At 51.1% G+C, this 16,700-nt stretch overlaps 2 protein-coding genes across 2 annotated transcripts; one reads left to right on the top strand and one right to left on the bottom strand.

The window, feature by feature from the left end:
- Window positions 1–5,582: 5,582 nt before the first annotated feature.
- Window positions 5,583–7,614, bottom strand: LOC121489807 (putative MORF4 family-associated protein 1-like protein UPP). The gene is made up of 2 exons (XM_041753159.1): window positions 7,068–7,614; window positions 5,583–6,306 (listed from the first exon to the last, which is right to left on the bottom strand). Exon 1 carries the CDS (start codon window positions 7,455–7,457, stop codon window positions 7,083–7,085), a length of 375 nt encoding a protein of 124 aa, XP_041609093.1. The 5' UTR covers window positions 7,458–7,614; the 3' UTR covers window positions 5,583–6,306; window positions 7,068–7,082.
- LOC121489805 lies at window positions 7,610–9,223 on the top strand. Its single transcript, XM_041753157.1, has 2 exons — window positions 7,610–8,211; window positions 9,073–9,223. Exons 1-2 carry the CDS (start codon window positions 7,610–7,612, stop codon window positions 9,089–9,091), a joined length of 621 nt encoding a protein of 206 aa, XP_041609091.1. The 3' UTR covers window positions 9,092–9,223.
- Window positions 9,224–16,700: the final 7,477 nt, after the last annotated feature.

Here is a 16,700-nt window from a genome sequence, read left to right as displayed (position 1 = left end):
ACTGTGTTTTAAATATAAGGAAGTGTAAAATGCAACCAATAAAGATAGTGGACCCTACTCAGCTAACTTTTGTTGACATTAACAGGTAAATACAGTGCTCCTGAGCAGGCTTAGAAAATCCAGCAAGACTAGAAGGCACACATCAAGACTGAGAAGCTTGCCTTCCCCAGGCCCCCAGTTTCCCACTCCAAGGGAAGCACTAACACAGTTGCTTGTGATTCCTTCCAGAAAAATGTCCATGTACCCTCAGCTTCTAGGAACCAGCATCGCACGAGGCATTCAGTGACACCATTTTTAGGCTCATAAGCACCACCCTCCATCGTTGGCCTTGATCTGCACCTTGTATTTCCACCTAGCCCCTCCCAGCAAGTGCTCAGAGGTTTGATCCTCTTGGCCTCCTGGGTCTCCACCCATCCTTCCAGCCTCCCCCAGGGCCTCCTTTCCAATGACACTGGATCCACAGCACTGCCCCAGCAGTGGCTTGGAAGGTCCATATGGCTGGGGTAGGGAGTCCAACCCATCCTCCATGTCCAGAGCCCAACCAAGGGAAAGGTCCTGGTGGTGCCAGGACAGGGATGGAGGTATCTGAAGCCAAGACTGAAGGGGTCATGGTCATGGTGAGGGGCCAGCATCTGGTCAGATTCTGCAACTCACGACATGTTTGTGAAACTCCCCATGCCTGGGTGAGGAAAGCCAGCTAACGTTTCCCCAGGCACACAGGCTGTCCGGACCTAAACAGACCAACCAAGTTTCCTTCTTCCCACACTTGCCATCCTCCACCCTGGTGCTCCAGCCACAAATGCCTTGGCCTTTCACATTCAAACTTTTTCTGTCTAATCATCCGTCTTTCCTCCATTAACCTGCCACTGGGTGAATGTGTGAGTGGACTGAGGCTGAGCAGTTGTGAGACCTCATGGTCTGCCAAGCACAGCTGAAACAGAGCGCTACGCTACGCTTCTGTGGGCAGAAGGAACAGAAGGGATCTGTTGACACCCTCTACAGATATGCTCTGCAGCGACCTCTGTTGGTTACAGGGCTGACCGGCCTGCACATCTCACCAGCCGAAGGCACCTGCTGGGTAGCATTTGGGGCAGGGCAGGTCACGCCTGAGCCTCCTGAATGATGAGGCCTCTGGACTGTCAGCAGAGGGCTGCCCAGGGGATGGGGGTAGCAGAGCGGTGGTGAGCTCGCTGTCATCACCAAGTGAGTGGCTGTTCCACCAGAAAGCCACAACCTTGCCATTTGTGTGGACTCTTCGGGTCACCTTCCCAGGAAACCTGGGGGGCGGCAGGGGGGCGGGGGAAGGCCTCTGGATCACGGCTCATAAACCCATTCTCACCCAGCACAACTTCAGAATCAAGTAGATTGCTTCAGGAGGGGTCGGTGAGATAGGGCAGGGTGTATCAGAAGTGCCTCCACAGGGCTGGAGGTCTCCAGCACCGTGGAGGTCAGGATTCTCAGGGGGGAAGCAGGGAGGCTGCTGGGGAAGGGGCATGTGGGCTGCAGTTGAGTGCTCCCCAAGGCAATGTTCTAGAAATGGAAGATCAGTACTGATGCACCTCTGGCTGGTGGCTTGAGAGAGAACTGCAGGGAAGTTTATGCTAACTCAATCAGAGGCTGGAGGGCAGGAGAGAGGCATGGAGAGCCAGGGGGTTAGGGACCACTATGCACCAGGGTGGTCCCATCAGCAGGTGCCTTCCCCGTGTCACACATCAAAGAAGAAACCCTCGCTCGAGCTACTCCCCACTCACCTCATTCCTCTGTTTTGCTCCACAGCAGAACTCCTTCAAAGTGCTCCCCATTCTCCCTCACCATCTTTACTCCTTTCAGGTAATGGAGTGCCCCAGTCAGAAGCATCAACACGGGCAAAGGCCCTGGGGCCAGCACGTGCTTGTCATGGCTAGGGAACAGCAGAACAGCCTACCTGACTGGAGCAGTGAAGCAGCCTAACACCCAGGAGCTAGAGGTGGGAAACTGCAGAAACTGAAGGTCAGAGGTGGGAAACTACAGAAGTCTGCACATCTTGTCCTTTGCAGTCTGTGGTCCTGACTTGGGATTTGGTTTAAGGGATAACTGAATTCTCAGACAGATGCCAGAAAGTTACTAAGGGAGAATACCAAGGGGAAAATGGACAGCCGGTCATCGGAGAGTCCAACAAGCCTGGCTCCAGCTGACAGCTCGAGCATGACAGAGGACTGCTTCGTCAGGCAGGCATATTCTACGGGAGCACATTAAGGAACTCCTCTGTCCTTGGAGTCACAGGGCGTACCATGCAGTTCAATCCACGTGGGTGAGTGTGTCACCAGATGACCATGCGGGAGTACCAAAGGTGGATTTCATCTGCTCAGTACCTTTCGCAGCTGGGGAATGTGTCTCAGGGCCTGTCTGGAACCCAGCCACTGTCTGCTGTCTAAACAGACTTAGTCCTAATGCAGGACTCACGTGAAAGTCCCAGGGTAGCTGGGCCTCCCCTTAAATTCCCAAAGCCTAGGAAGAGGCCAGACACACCTGCCTTCAAAGCTCTGCCTCGAGGGCCAGCACTGAAATTGTCCACTGGCTGAGTGGTTACTTGACATGAACTCTAGACAACTAGAACGTCAAGCCCCAAGGAAGCTCAGAGAAGAGAGTGCAAAACCATCATCTTCTGGTGGCCCAGAGTCACAGAGCCAGCTCCTCCTCCAGAGCGATTCCTGGGGGTTTTGCAGCCCCTGCATCCTCACCTGAACAAGGAGGACAATAAAATGACCTCTCAAATTTCTGAAAATTAGATAATGTATGTTCAGTACCAAACCCCAAGTAGCTTCTAATAGATTTTTGTTTTCTTTTTTTTTTTTTTTTAATTTTTATTTATTTATGATAGTCACACACACACAGAGAGAGAGGCAGAAACATAGGCAGAGGGAGAAGCAGGCTCCATGCACCGGGAGCCCGACGTGGGATTCGATCCCGGGTCTCCAGGATTGCGCCCTGGGCCAAAGGCAGGCGCCAAACCGCCGTGCCACCCAGGGATCCCAGACTTTTGTTTTCTCATTCCAGACGTCCAATGTGCTGCCTGCCCCTGGACAGAGCTGTAGGAACATGGCTGTGGGCCGACAGCACAGATGGGACACTTTCGGGTCCTTGAGTGATTTTAGAATTGGATCTGTTCCACCCCATTTGCATCCCAGAGACTGACTTTATTCCTCAGGAGTTTGATGCAAGCAAAGATAATACTAACCACTGCCAGTTAGAAAGGGAAATGGATTTTAAGATGTAAATAAAAGGATGTTTGCCTTAACAAAGACCTCACACTCAAAAACTGGGGACTCCCAAGAATCCCCCCCATTTTCACCACTACCCCTCTCCATTTGACACTGCTGCTGTCACCCATGATCCAGCCTGCGGGGACAGCCAGGACAGGGGCCTCAGAAACTGCGGCTCCTATGGAAGGGGTGTGCAGTCCTCAGCCCCAGCAATCCCAGCTCTGTTCAGCTGCACCCACGGTGCTCCTAGCATCATTAATTGGTTAAGCCAGAGCACAACATACAGTTGTCCTTCTAATAAAGGACTCCAAACTTGGGGGGCTGGTCCCACAGGCCATTGGCTGTTGCAATTCCAACGGTGACAAACATCATGAGCAGCCAAATGAAGCAGAGGCAGGGAGGTAGGCCAGGTCCTCTGTTCTCCCCTGCACAATCATGGAGGTGGAATCTCTACCCTCCCCTAACAGGCCTTGCCTCGTCCACCTTCCACAACCACACGCGAGTTTCCTAAACCACAGTGTTGTTGACCTGCTCAAGCCTTTCCAGCTAACCACCACTACCTCAGAGACCTGTCCTCCTTGAATCGTGGTACCCTGACCAGCAGCACAGGCATCATGTGGGCGCTCGTAAGAAATACATGACATTAAGTCCTTTACAGGACTAGAATCTGCATTTTGAAATGACCCCAGAGTTTCAGAGGTACTTTACATTTGAACAGTGCTGCTTTAGGGGCTCGGCACAGAGCCAGAAGCAGCCCCAACTGTGAGACTTTTTTTAGCGAGTGGTAGGTCATTTCAAAAACTTAAAAAAACTATATTTTTTCTTGTCACACATTCAAAAACATTTGACTATTCAGAATATACCAGTATATCTCTTGGTATGAAGAACTGAGAGCACATCCAGGTGCAGCCCAGAGCACAAAGACCCCAGGTGGAGAAGCAGGCAAACACAGGATCAAGTTTAAACTCTTCCAAGTCACATGCAGATGGCTACAAGCATGCCTCCTACCTCCCGCTCCCTGCAAAAACCCACAACCCGCTCTATCATGTCACATTTCTACCTACTGACAGGCTCCCAGGGTGGGTTCCAGAACACTTGTTCCCTGTGCCTGGGGTGCTGTTCAGGGCTGAGCTCACACTTCTGGGTCCAGACCAGGAGATACTGGGTCTGAAGAGCTTTCTCACACCCCCAATGCTCAGTGGACTCCCTCTTCAGTGCTCCCACCACAGTAAAAACACAGGGTACAACATCTCCTGGGCCACCTGCAGCAGGCCTGGGACCACAAACCATATCATTACTAGGGCCACCTTTCACTTTCAAAACTGCCCCAGTTCAACAAATGACATGGCTACCCTCAACAGGTGCTCAGGCCGTGAACCTCGGGACACAGCTGGATCCTTACACATCCACATCATCTCTCAGTAATGCCTTCAGAACACCATGCACCCACCGGTGCCTGCAGGGACCACCCTGCCCCAGGACCCCCAGCTGTCTGCTCCTCACTCCGCCCTCAACTTCAATTCTTAATCCAGCAGCCGGTGAATCTCCTCATTCCTGGTCAGGTCCCACCACTCCTCTGCTTAAAGCTTCATTTCCGTGTCACCTGCAGTCAGAACAATTGTCCCTTCTGACCTCACCATCTGTCACTTTCTCCCAAACCATTTGTGTCTCCTGCTATTCCTCGGCTCTCTGCCCTGTTTGTCCCACCCACCGAGAGCATAGAACATTTTTCCCCTAGATATCCTTGTGTATATTACACACATCCGTCCTTGCTCAAACATCACCATATCAGGTATGTCACTCGACCACCCTATATCAAACAGCAACACCTCCCTCCCCAATACCCCCTTCTCTCTAAGAACTTACCACTATTGGATATATATGAATTTTTTCCTGCCTTAGCACAATGAGACACTATCCTAAGCTTACAAACGTCAAATCCAAGCGTATAAGCACTTTGTTCACTGATACACCCCCAGCACCTGTCGGTACTCAATTTATGTGAGATATATAAATACCACCAATGGGGGCACTGTATTGTGATTCTGTTTACAGAGCTGTCTTAACCCATGGGATCACCCCTCCTAGAAACTCCTAGCATCCAGCAGAATCTGGAGTGGCACCCGGTCACAGTGAACGTTAAGGGACTGAATGAACTTCAGCCCCCTGGAGGCAGAGGTCAGACCAAATGCTTTCCAGAGGCCCCTTCCTGCTCTGCCTTTTCTGTCCTGTTACAGTCCCCACAGATAGAACCTTCCCCTGGCCTACAGGCTTTTGAGCACATTCCAAAATAGGAAGCACCGGACACCCATTCGACAATAACGACAACCAAAGGGAAACTTTCATTCTGAAAACAATTTATTTATCTCACCTTTTCCTGGCCAAGTCAATGGCTTTGGTTATTTGCACAAAGGTTCTAAAAACTGGCTTTCAGCGCTTCTTTTCTAGGCAAGTGAACTTTATAGTAAGAAGCTAGAGCTCTGCTCTCAACCCCTTTGGGGTCTGCTCTGAGGACCCAAGCTGGGTACCACCTAAGCCTGGAAGATGCTACCTGTTATCAATTTGGGGCCCACCATTGGTAGCTCCATGCTCTTCTACCCAAGCCCTCCAGATCACGTAGATGTCACATGCAGTTGTGGCAGAGAAGTTCCTGAAATGCATGATTATATTATAATGGTTTACCCTGAAGTCAGCCAATACACACAGTACCTAGAATTCATCCCCTATTCTAGGTTACTCACCAGACAGGTTACATGATGTGCACCAGTTAACATGCCACAGAAAAATTACATTTCTGGAAAAAAAAAAACAAACAAAAAACCAAAAAACAAGCAAACAGAAAAAAAGAAAAGAAAAGAAAAAAACCACAGCTCTCCTCCTCTGATACGAGAGACTGCAGAATCCCAAAATGCGGATGCCATCCATCTCCATGCCCAAGAGCCCCAGGGGCTTCTCAATCTGATCCAAAGCAGCAGCATCCGCATCCTTGACCGGTCTGGGCTCTTGCTTCAGCAGCTGCAGCCAGGCAGGGTCTTCTCTCTTGCAGAAATCTGACCTCAAGCCTCTTTCATGTGTCCCCAAATTCCAGGAAGCATTAAAAAAAAAAAAAAAAAGCAAAGCACAAGAGTATACGTCGGAACTTTAAAAAGACAATAAAGTCAGAGCAGCCTACAATCTAGACCTATTCCCTTAGGAAACAGTATTTACCTAGAAGCTGTCTTCTCTAAACTCAATACACCTGATAATCATAATCATCTCCGCATACACAATACTGAAATCCTCTTCCCAGAATAATACTAGAGACTTAGTATTCAACGTGTGAAAACATCGTAGAGAAAGTGAAAGACTCTTGGTTTCATGAAGCCTCTCCGGTCAGTCCTCTTTACCAGCTGAACGGAGTCCATCAGCGGATAAGCTGGAGTACAAGTGGGGCAATTCATCATCATCATCACAACCTAAATTCTAGAACTCGTATCCTGGGGTCAAACAAACCCAACCAACTGTGCAGAATGCTACCGCCTGCTCTCGGGTCGTAGGAAACGCTCCGACCTCATCACACCAAGAAAAGTCCTGTCCTGCACTTGCATTCACGCTCCTCCAGCTCGCCTCCCGGGCTTGCTTCCACCCGGCGGAGGGGGCTGGCCCACCTTCTGCAGACGTTCCCCACGGCGGTCTCTACGGCTCACAACACACCAAACGCCTTGCGGCTAATTCCCAACGTAAAACCGAGACCCCGCGTCCATCCGCCCGGCGGGGCGCTCCGCGGCAGGGCTGCACGAGCCCGGGTCCAGCCAGCCGCCCCCGGCGCCCCGCACGTGCACGTACCCGCCCCCGCGTCCGTCAGGCGCAGCCGCAGCCGCAGCTGTCGATCTGCCGGTGCAGCTCCACGATCCTCCGCCCCATCAGCGCGGCCTCGGCGGCCTTCCGCTCCGCCTTCTCGCACAGCCTCAGCACCCGCTCCTCCGCCTCGCCGCCCGCGCGGCGGCCGGGCCCCAGCACGCCCTCGGCCGAGGCGTCCACCTCGCTCTGGAGCTCGTCCAGCAGGGTCGCGACCTCCAGCAACTTCCGGCGGGCCCGCAGGTGCGCGCGCACGTGCTCGCGCTGGAGGGCGGCGACGTCCCGGCGGGCGGCGGCGCGCCCGGGGCTCGGGGGGCTCGGGGGCCGGCCGCAGGGCTGCTCCGGCCCCCGCCGCTCGTCCGCGTCCGCGGGCCGCATCGCGCCGCCCCCGCTCCCGTCCCCCGCCCCGGCGGCCGGCTCACGGCCCGCGAGAGGCCGAGCGGCTGACGGCGAGCGTCGGGTAGGGGGCCGAGCTCGCCGTGTGGAGCAACAGGTTGCGCCGAGTTTTCGCAGCAGAGACGGCGTCCAAAATGGGGCCCCTGCCGTCTGCCAGCGCCGCGCTCACGTGCGTCCCGTTTACGGCACGCCGGGGCTACTTTGCGGCCGGCCGTGCGTGCGTGCGTGCCGGCGCTCGCGGAGTGCGGACGTCGCCCCGGGTCCAGCTCACTAGCGTTTCAAGCCCCCGAGAACCGGCCGGGTCCGCGCTGCAGGGATCCTTCGCTGCGGCGAGGAGCGAGGGGGCGAGCTGGGCGTCGGGGCTTCGGTGCGCGCGCCGGCGGCTCCCCGCCCTGGGCTCCCGGGCACGGTGGCTCTCGGCCCCGCCCGCAGCCGCGCTGTGCGCTGCGGATGCTCACGGCCGGGTTCGCCCCGCCGCCCCCCGCCCCGCCGCCCCGCCGCCCCGCCGCCCGCCCGGCTTCTGCTGGAGCGTGGGATTCACTGAGCCTCGCTTGATCCCGGCCGGCATCGCCTCGCCCGGCTTGGCGCTAGGAGCGCCCTCGCGCGGTCGTTCGGGAGGAATGATTCATTCTCGATCAGGCTGTGTGAGCCCGTCCCTGTCACTGCAGGCTCTGCAGGCAGGTTCTGGGTGGTTTCCGCAGAACCCTCCCCTGCCTCGGCATACAGAAAGAGCTCAGTAAGTGCTGATGTATCGTTTTTTTTCCCCGACATTTCTTTTTTTTTTTTTTTTTTTACATTATAGTTGACACAATGTTACATTAGTTTCAGGTGTATAGTGATTTGGCAACTGTACATTAGGCTATTCTCACTACAGGTGTAGCTACCATCAAAGATATTTTTTAATGCACCTATTGTCATTGTGGGACGGACGAGGTAAATTTCTAGGCTTTTTCACTCTGTGCACCTCTAGCAGGTGATATTGGGGAGACCCTCCTTGTGGGTTGGCCAGAGGTCACGTCTCTTCTAGGCTACTCTACCGTGCACGTGGCCCCTCTTCAGAGGCAGCAGCATCATGTCCAGTCCTCATCGTTTTAACCCGGACATCACTGTCTGCTCCTAGCCAGAGAAGACTCTACTTAAGGAGTTCATGTGATTAGATCAGGTGTGCCTGAGTAATCCTCCTTTTGCAGTATAATGTAACATAGTCACAGGAGTAATACTTGAGTTCACAGTGATACCAGAGAGCAATAATATGGCTCACGGGAAGCCGTATTAAAATTACGCCTAGCATAGGCTCCTAGGAATCCTAAGAGCTTGATCTCACAGCAGCCATATATGACAAAAGTAGCAGTAAGGAAGTCTAGAGAGCTAAACATAACAAGAATTGCCCGGCTTTTGGTACAAGAGCAGAACAATAAAATACATAGGAAATCTACTGAGTTTTTGAGGCAGTCGTATTAGCAAAAGTGCTGCCACCCTAGTTGAAGAAAGCTCAAGGCTGTTCAAAATGTATAAAGGCTTCTAGACTCCCAATTTTCTGTCAGCAGAAAGTAGGCTCAGTAGCCAAAACTGACATCTTTTTCAATGCCGTCTTCAGAAGTGGCCAAGAAGTGTGATGGAGAAGAGAGAACATGTTGGAGAGTACAGACACGTGTTGTGGAGGACAACGGATAAAGGCAGGGTCAGCAAACTACAGCCCTGAGCTAAATGTTTTTCACATATTTAAGGAGCAGTTTAAAAAAGAAAAAGGAGGGACACCTGGGTGGCTCAGCGGTTGAGCATCTGCCTTTGGCCCCGGGGTTCCAGGATCAAGTCTCACATTGGGCTCCCTGCATGGAGCCTGCTTCTCCCTCTGCCTGTGTCTTTGCCTCTCTCTCTCTGTCTCCAATAAAAATAAATAAATAAATAGATAAATAAATAAATAAATAAAGTGACACAGAAGGTATGTGATGTACAAAGCCTAAAAAAGTTGATTCTCGGCAATCCTTGAGTGGCTCAGCGGTTTAGCACATACCTTGGACCCAGGGTGTGATCCTAGAGTCCCAGAATCAAGTCCCACGTCAGGCTTTTGCACGGAGCCTGCTTCTCCCTCTGCCTGTGTCTCTGCCTCTCTCCGTGTCTCTCATGAGTAAATAATAAATTATTATTATTATTTTTTTAAATTTTTATTTATTTATGATAGTCACACACACACACACACACACAGAGAGAGAGAGAGAGAGAGAGAGAGAGAGAGAGGCAGAGACATAGGCAGAGGGAGAAGCAGGCTCCATGCACCGGGAGCCCGACGTGGGATTCGATCCCGGGACTCCAGGATCGCGCCCTGGGCCAAAGGCAGGCACCAAACCACTGCGCCACCCAGGGATCCCCAATAAATAAAATAAAAAAAAAAAAGTTGGTTCTCTGGCCCTTTACAGAAAAAATGTGCCAACACCTGCATTAGTGAAGCTTTTGCAGGGCCAAGACCTAATCAAGGAATATTCCTTATCCTAAAGTAGAAAGACCAGACGATATTTGCCCCACAGCATGTCAACATTGCTGCAAGTCAGTTACTGCCTCCATTCAGCCTCCCTTACAAATGGGCACTGTCCTGCCCCATCACCTCGGTGTATTGGCTCTGTGCAGCTGTTAGAGACTGCATGTTTGCTGACCACCCCCCCCCCCCTCAGATTCATATGTTGAAACACTAATCCAAATGGTATTTGGATGTGGGTCCTTTGGGAGGTAGTTCGGTCATGAGGGTGGAGCCCCCATGATAAGATTAGTGCTCTTAGAAGAAGAGACGCCAGAGAACTGGCTAGCTCATTCTCTCTCGGATACAGTGGGAGGGCAGCTGTCCACAAGCCAGGAGGAGGGCTCTCCCTAAATGCCAGATCTGCCAATACCTCAATCTTGGATTTCCAGCCTTCAGAACTGTGAGAAATAGTTTGTCGCCTTAAGCCACCCAGTCTATGATATTTGTTATAGTAGTCTGAACTAAAATATAGGGCAAGAACTTGTCTTTTTAAAAAGTTCATAGGCCTCTGGGCCATGAAAAGCCATATTTAAACCTGGTGTGGATCACAAGGTATCAGACTTCTAGCCAAATGCCATGCCTAGAGGAGATTTGGGGGGATCCTTAGATGAGGTTGAGGAAATTTTACGTAATTGGGGACATACCCAATGTGGTTCATACCAAGTCGGGCTCCCTGCATGGAGCCTGCTTCTCCCTCTGCCTATGTCTCTGCCTCTTGCTCTCTCTGTGTCTCTCATGAATAAATAAATAAAATCTTAAAAAATATATTAGTCATCTGTCACTATAGCCACTTTTAAATATCACTGCCATATGCACAAATGATGTTCCCCAAACTTTACATTTTACAATCAAGATCACATTGCTATGGCCAGCTGCAGACCACATCACACCACATTGAGGATTCTGGAAGAAAAGGGATCTTTCTTGGTTACAGCAGCAGAGAACTTGGCAACCTGAAGAAAAGTGGAAAAGATAACATGTACCTAAAGAACTGTATAATCAAGCTAAGGAGATGTGAAGGCAGTGTTGAAAGTTGCCTGGATTCTTCTAGTTGTTTATAGTAGAATGTAAGAGGGAGAAACATCTGTTACATATAAAAAAGCCAGGACTTGCCGGGTTTGCTGGGTTTCTCATTCCCAGCCTCTCTGCATAGCAGACAGTGCTAACATTAAGGAAGGGCTCTGGACAGAGATTAAATCCTTGCTGTCAGGAAAACAAGGTTAAAGATGAGACCTAAAGGCATGACTAAAAATGCTGTGTTAAAACCTCAGGTAGATTTATGGTGTTGTTTCATAGAGCCTTTTACTTTTTTTTTTTTTTTTTTTTTAAGATTTTACTTATTTGTTCATGAGAGACAGACAGAGAGGCAGAGGGAGAAGCAGGCTCCACGCAGGGAACCTGATGTGGGACTCGATCCTGGGATTCCAGGATCATGCCCTGGGCCGAAGGCAGGTGCTAAACCACTGAGCCACCCCAGGATCCCCATCGTAGGGCCTTTCAAACACACAAAAGGCCTGCTGAGGATCTCAAGATAGATCTCTTGCAAACTGTAGGATCCGGGGGTCCTGGGATCAAGTTCCCCGTTGGGCTTCCGGCAGGGCACCTGCTTCTCCCTCTGCCTATGTCTCTGCCTCTCTATCACTGTGCCTCTCATGAATAATATATATATTTTTAAACTTATTCTTAAAAAAAAAAAAAAAAAAGGAATCTTATGTCTCCGAGTCTCCTGGAATCTGGATGGGTCTTTGTGGCCACCTAAGAGAGTATGGCCCAGGTGACTGCAGCTTTTTTTCCAACTACCCAGAGCCACCACACTGGACAAATGATTGGGAGAGAACCAAGGAGATGCCCCACAGGCCCCAGCTTTCCTGTTTTCCAAGCCCAGGCACTAGGCACATGAAGTGAAGGAGCATTAGAGATGACGCCAGCCCAGCCAACCCTGACAGCAATTCCACAAAACCCTGAGCCCAAAATGCTGGACTGAGTCCTCCAAATTCTTGACCTATTAAGTTTTATTTTTTAAATTTAAAAAAATATTTATTTATGAGGGACACAGAGGGATGGGCAGGCTCCCTGCAGGAAGCCTGATGTGGGACTTGACCCCGGGACTCTAGGATCACTCCCTGGGCTAAATAAAGGCAAGCACTCAACCGCTGAGCCACCCAGGGATTCCCCGACCTATTCAGTTTTAGAGTGATCTGTTATGTAGCAAGAGACCACCAGAACAGAGGGCCAGAAGCTGCAGTTTGGTGAGGGCTTGATGTACCTTCTGCCACAAAGCTGAAATTACCTACTTGGCAGCTTGAAAAAACACCCACTTATTATCTCACACTCTTAAATTCAGAAGTCCAGTGTGGCTAAAGTCTCTGCTCATGTCACCTGGGCCACCTTACTTTCTGGAGACCCTGGGGAAGACACCATTCCCAAGCTCATTCAGGTTGTCGGCAGACTCCACAGTTGCTTGGGTTCGTAGGACTGGGTCCCTGTTTGTAAGCCAGCAACATGCATGGAATCCTTTCTGTGCTTTGAATATCTTGGCTTTCCTCTCAAGCTCCAGCTCTCTGCATTGAAGGCCCATTGGATTACAGTGGGCCCACCTGGATAATTAGAGCTGCAAAGTCTCTTTTGCCTTGTCATGTCACATGTTTGTGGAAATCACACCACCAGGTGTGGCCATCATGGGAACCAAAGTTCTGACAAAATCTCTGACGATGAAAGCTGAACCTGAGGAACGAACCCCAGGCCTTGGTTTCTCTCCACCTAACTTGGTGACCTGCCACCAATGTCACTCCAAAGTCATACCTCATGGTGTGTGACCTAGAACAGAGGAAGGAGCAACATGAGCACGGTATAACTGAGAACGCCAGTTCTTTCCATAGCGTTGGGACGTAAGCCCCTGTGTACCACCTACCCTCTCACAGGGGGTCTTTTAAACACCCGTGATTTCTTTTAAAGCAAATATGGATTATTAAATAAAAAGGTTGTGGGGGGGCACCTGACTGTCATAGTTCGGTTAGGTGTCCATGACTCTTGATTTTGGCTCAGGACAGGATCTCAGGGTTGTGAGATCAAGCCCTGTGTCAGGCTCTGTACTCAGCATGGAGCTTGCTAGGGATTTTCTCTTCTCCTTCTATCTCCCTTCCCCTGTGTAAATAAATAAATACCTAAGATCTTTATTTTTTTTTTTTTTAAAGCAAATCTGGAGTGACAGTGCCTCCATTCTACAGGTCTTACTGTCTTTTCCTCTTCATGTTCATTCACGATAGTAAAAAGTTGTTACAGAAGAGATTTTCTCACCCCTTGGCTTCCCATCGCTCCCTACTTTGGATGGAGGAGGGCGGCTTTGTTGACATTGTGAAGGAGCTCAGTTTTAGGGTTCAAGGAGAGAAGGGCTGGCGGTGAAGGAAGAACTGAGGGCAGAAGGGACAACAGGGCACAGTGGCAGCAAGCAAGGACTACCAATGGAGAACAGGATCCATATGTCCACCTGGAACGGACTTGGTGAAGACAAGATGTGCCACCAACCCAGGGCCTCTGAATGGTCAACAGATAGCAGGGTGGCCCATCTGGAGATGTACTGCACTTACCCACATGGCTTAACCCACAGGAGTAACCGAGCAGTGAAGTTCAGGGTTGGGAGTGGGAACCCCCCGGAAGCGAAACCCAAGTGCACTGTGAATTCTGAACTGGGAGTAAAGCACCGTGATGGGGAGCAGGCCCTGCACCAGGCTCACTGGAGCTGCCGCTGGAGCAGAAAGCAGGAGAATGGCAAATGGCTAATGTATCCAGAAAGCTGGGAGTCTGTGTCTGTTTCTCACCTATGTTTCACATCATCATCCCAGGAAGTACCAGGGAAGGGTTTTGTAAGAAGAGTGGTGCGTAAATCTGTATCATTCCATCCTGCATCTCACAGAGAAGTTGGGTTGATCCAGGAGAAGGGAAGAGGAGACACCCATGAAGAGCTGACAAGAAGACACAGGCAGGGTGGGGGGTGAGGGGGCATGCATCCCAAGGCCACAGCAGGAGCCCCTCAGTTGGTCTGGAGGTGGCCTGGCACAACCAGCTCAGGACTCTGGCTGGGGAAGGAAGGTAGGAGAGGCGCTGGGGGTGGATTTGGACTGCCTGCTGATGGCATGTGCTCTCCAGGGAAAGGTTACAGCAGTGCCGATGGCCGTGCTGTACCTTCCCACTCAGTGGCTTGAGAAGCCTTAAGAGGTAAGAATTCTTGGGGCATCTCATGCGGCTGAGCGGTTACCAGAAGCCACAAAGACCCTCAGTTCCGTGAAGGATGGAGGCAGGCACTGGAGCAGCCAGCCCAGGGAGAGACTTGGGGCTGGCCATGCTTCCCACGGCCTGACCACCCCCTGCATGGGGTCCCCAGCACAGGGCACGCCATCATGTACCCCAGCTTAGAAAGGGAAGGCCCTCCCTTGAACCTGTGCCTATCCACTCGCGTTTTTCAGGAGTTGTAGGTATGCACTGTTTCCACTTCTTACTCCCTTCAGGTTGGACTTGGTGGCACATCTCAGCTGCAGTGGAGCCGCTTGAACAGGGACAAAAGCCCTCAACAGGCAGCACAAGGCCTGTGCGCTGGTGCAAACTCCAGCAGAGGTGGGAGGTGGTCAGCCAGCGCAGGGGCGGCCCTGGAAGGCTTTGATACGTCAAGAGCAGGAAGCGACTCTCCTCTGTGCATTTCCCCTTCTCAGGAGCCTGCACCACGGCCACCCAGCTAGAATCAGCTGACTAATTGCTTTCCCTGCCGCCCGCAGGCAGCCCAACAGCACCCTCTCCTGGCTCCACTTCCCCGTGACCCTCAAATCCGCTGGGGGCTGGAGTCGGGGTTCTCAGGGTTGCGGTGGGTTCTCTCCCTGCAAAACCCTCCTGAGCTCCCGGCCGACTCCCTGAGAAGCCTGCCTTCCCTGACCTAAACCAGCTCAAACCTCTGACTCTGTTCAACCTTTCATCAGAGTAGCCAGCACAAAATATGGCATAGATTTACTTGCCTGTGGTCCATCTCACCCACTGGAAGGAGGGTAAGGGCAAGACCTACCCTACTTTTCCGGTCTGTTCTATCTACCACTGTTTCCCTCGCCAGTTTTGACGGATTCCTGGGGCTCAGGAGATGGAAAGGGAGAAAGAGCCAAGAGTGTCCTTTTTCTAGGAATGGGATGTGGGCTTATAATAAATCACAGGACCTCATATCTTTTAGAGCCTGTTTCAAAAAGCTTGCTCATTTCCTCCCTGGGCAGTAAAACAGGTTATTAACTCAACAAATATTCTAAGCTCTGGACCTAAAACAGTGAACAAACCAAAGTTCCCATGCCCACAAAGTTTACATTTTGGTAGGACTCACTGCTAGGTTTCCTAAAACCTTCACCCCCGAAACAAAACCATAATACTAAATAAGTTTATTATTTAAAAAAATATATATGTATTTTAGAGAGAGAGCACTAGCAGGAAGGGCAGAGGCAGAGGGGGAATCTCTAGTGGACTCCACACTGAGTGTGGAGCCCGATGTGGGGCTTGATCTCATGACCTGAGCCGAAACCAAGAGTAGATGCTTAACTGACTGAACCACCTGGGCACCCCTAATTTTTCTTTAGGGAGCAGGAGGTGCAGAGGGAGAAGGAGAATCTCAAGCAGGCTTGATACAGAGAATGATCCTACTACCCTGAGATCATGACCTGAGCCAAAATCAAGAGTCGGATGCCCAACCAACTGAGCTACCCAGGCACCCCCCCCCCCCCCGCCCAAATAAATGTTTAAAATAAAGATCTGTTTAAATGCAACGTTGAGCTGGAAAAAAGTGTGGACTCCTCAGAGGCCCCAAATGGAATAGAAACAGCAGGTAACTCAGTGAATGTGAACATTAAAGCCAGACTCTGTGCTGGAGGCATCTGCAAATCTTGGTGCACTTGCCCAGGATGGTCTGGAGCTCCATGACGTTAGGAAATGTGGCTCAGATCCCCCTTCAGAAATGAAGATCTTGTAATCCTAGCTGCTGTGAGAGTTAGTCTTTCTTTCTTTCTTTCTTTCTTTCTTTCTTTCTTTCTTTCTTTCTTTCTTTCCCTATTTATTCATTATGAGACACACAGAGAGAGAAAAGAGAGAGAGAGATTGAGGCAGAGATACAGACAGAAGGAGAAGCAGGCTCCACGCAGGGAGGCCAATATGGGACTCGATCCCAGGACCCCAGGATCACCCCCTGGGCCGGCAGGCAGACGCTTAACCACTGAGCCAGCCAGGCCCCCCTACTATGAGAGTTTCATGGAGACAGTCCACACTGACACTCATCTTCAGACGCTGCCCAAACGGAAGATGCTGCCTCACTCAACTTCACGATGCTCCTCCTGGGGCGCCTGTGTTCAGTGAGTGATCTGTGAAGAGGTACGAAGCTTAGTCCTCTACCCCGACTGCCTGAGAACCCTAGAGAACTGTCAAAGCTTTCCTAGTGATCTTTTGCTACGTAACAACACTTAGAAGCTTAAAAGAGCAAACATTTGTCATGTTATAGCTTCTGTGGATCCGGCTAAGAGCTCTCAACTGAGCTTGTAGTTTGTAGTCAAGCTGTTGGCTGGGCTACTTAAATCTCACCTGACCCAAGGAAGGGGGTGTGATCTGCTTCTAAGAAGACTCATGGCTGTCGCCTGGCATCACTCCCTCACTACATGGGCCTCATGACATGGTGCTAGCTTCCCCCAGGATAAGCA

The sequence above is a fragment of the Vulpes lagopus genome, chromosome 4 (genome assembly GCF_018345385.1).
Source record: "Vulpes lagopus strain Blue_001 chromosome 4, ASM1834538v1, whole genome shotgun sequence".
In the NCBI taxonomy this organism is placed as follows: Eukaryota; Metazoa; Chordata; class Mammalia; order Carnivora; family Canidae; genus Vulpes; species Vulpes lagopus.
Note: the sequence above shows the minus strand (reverse complement) of the source record. Positions and strands in the feature narration are given on the sequence as shown.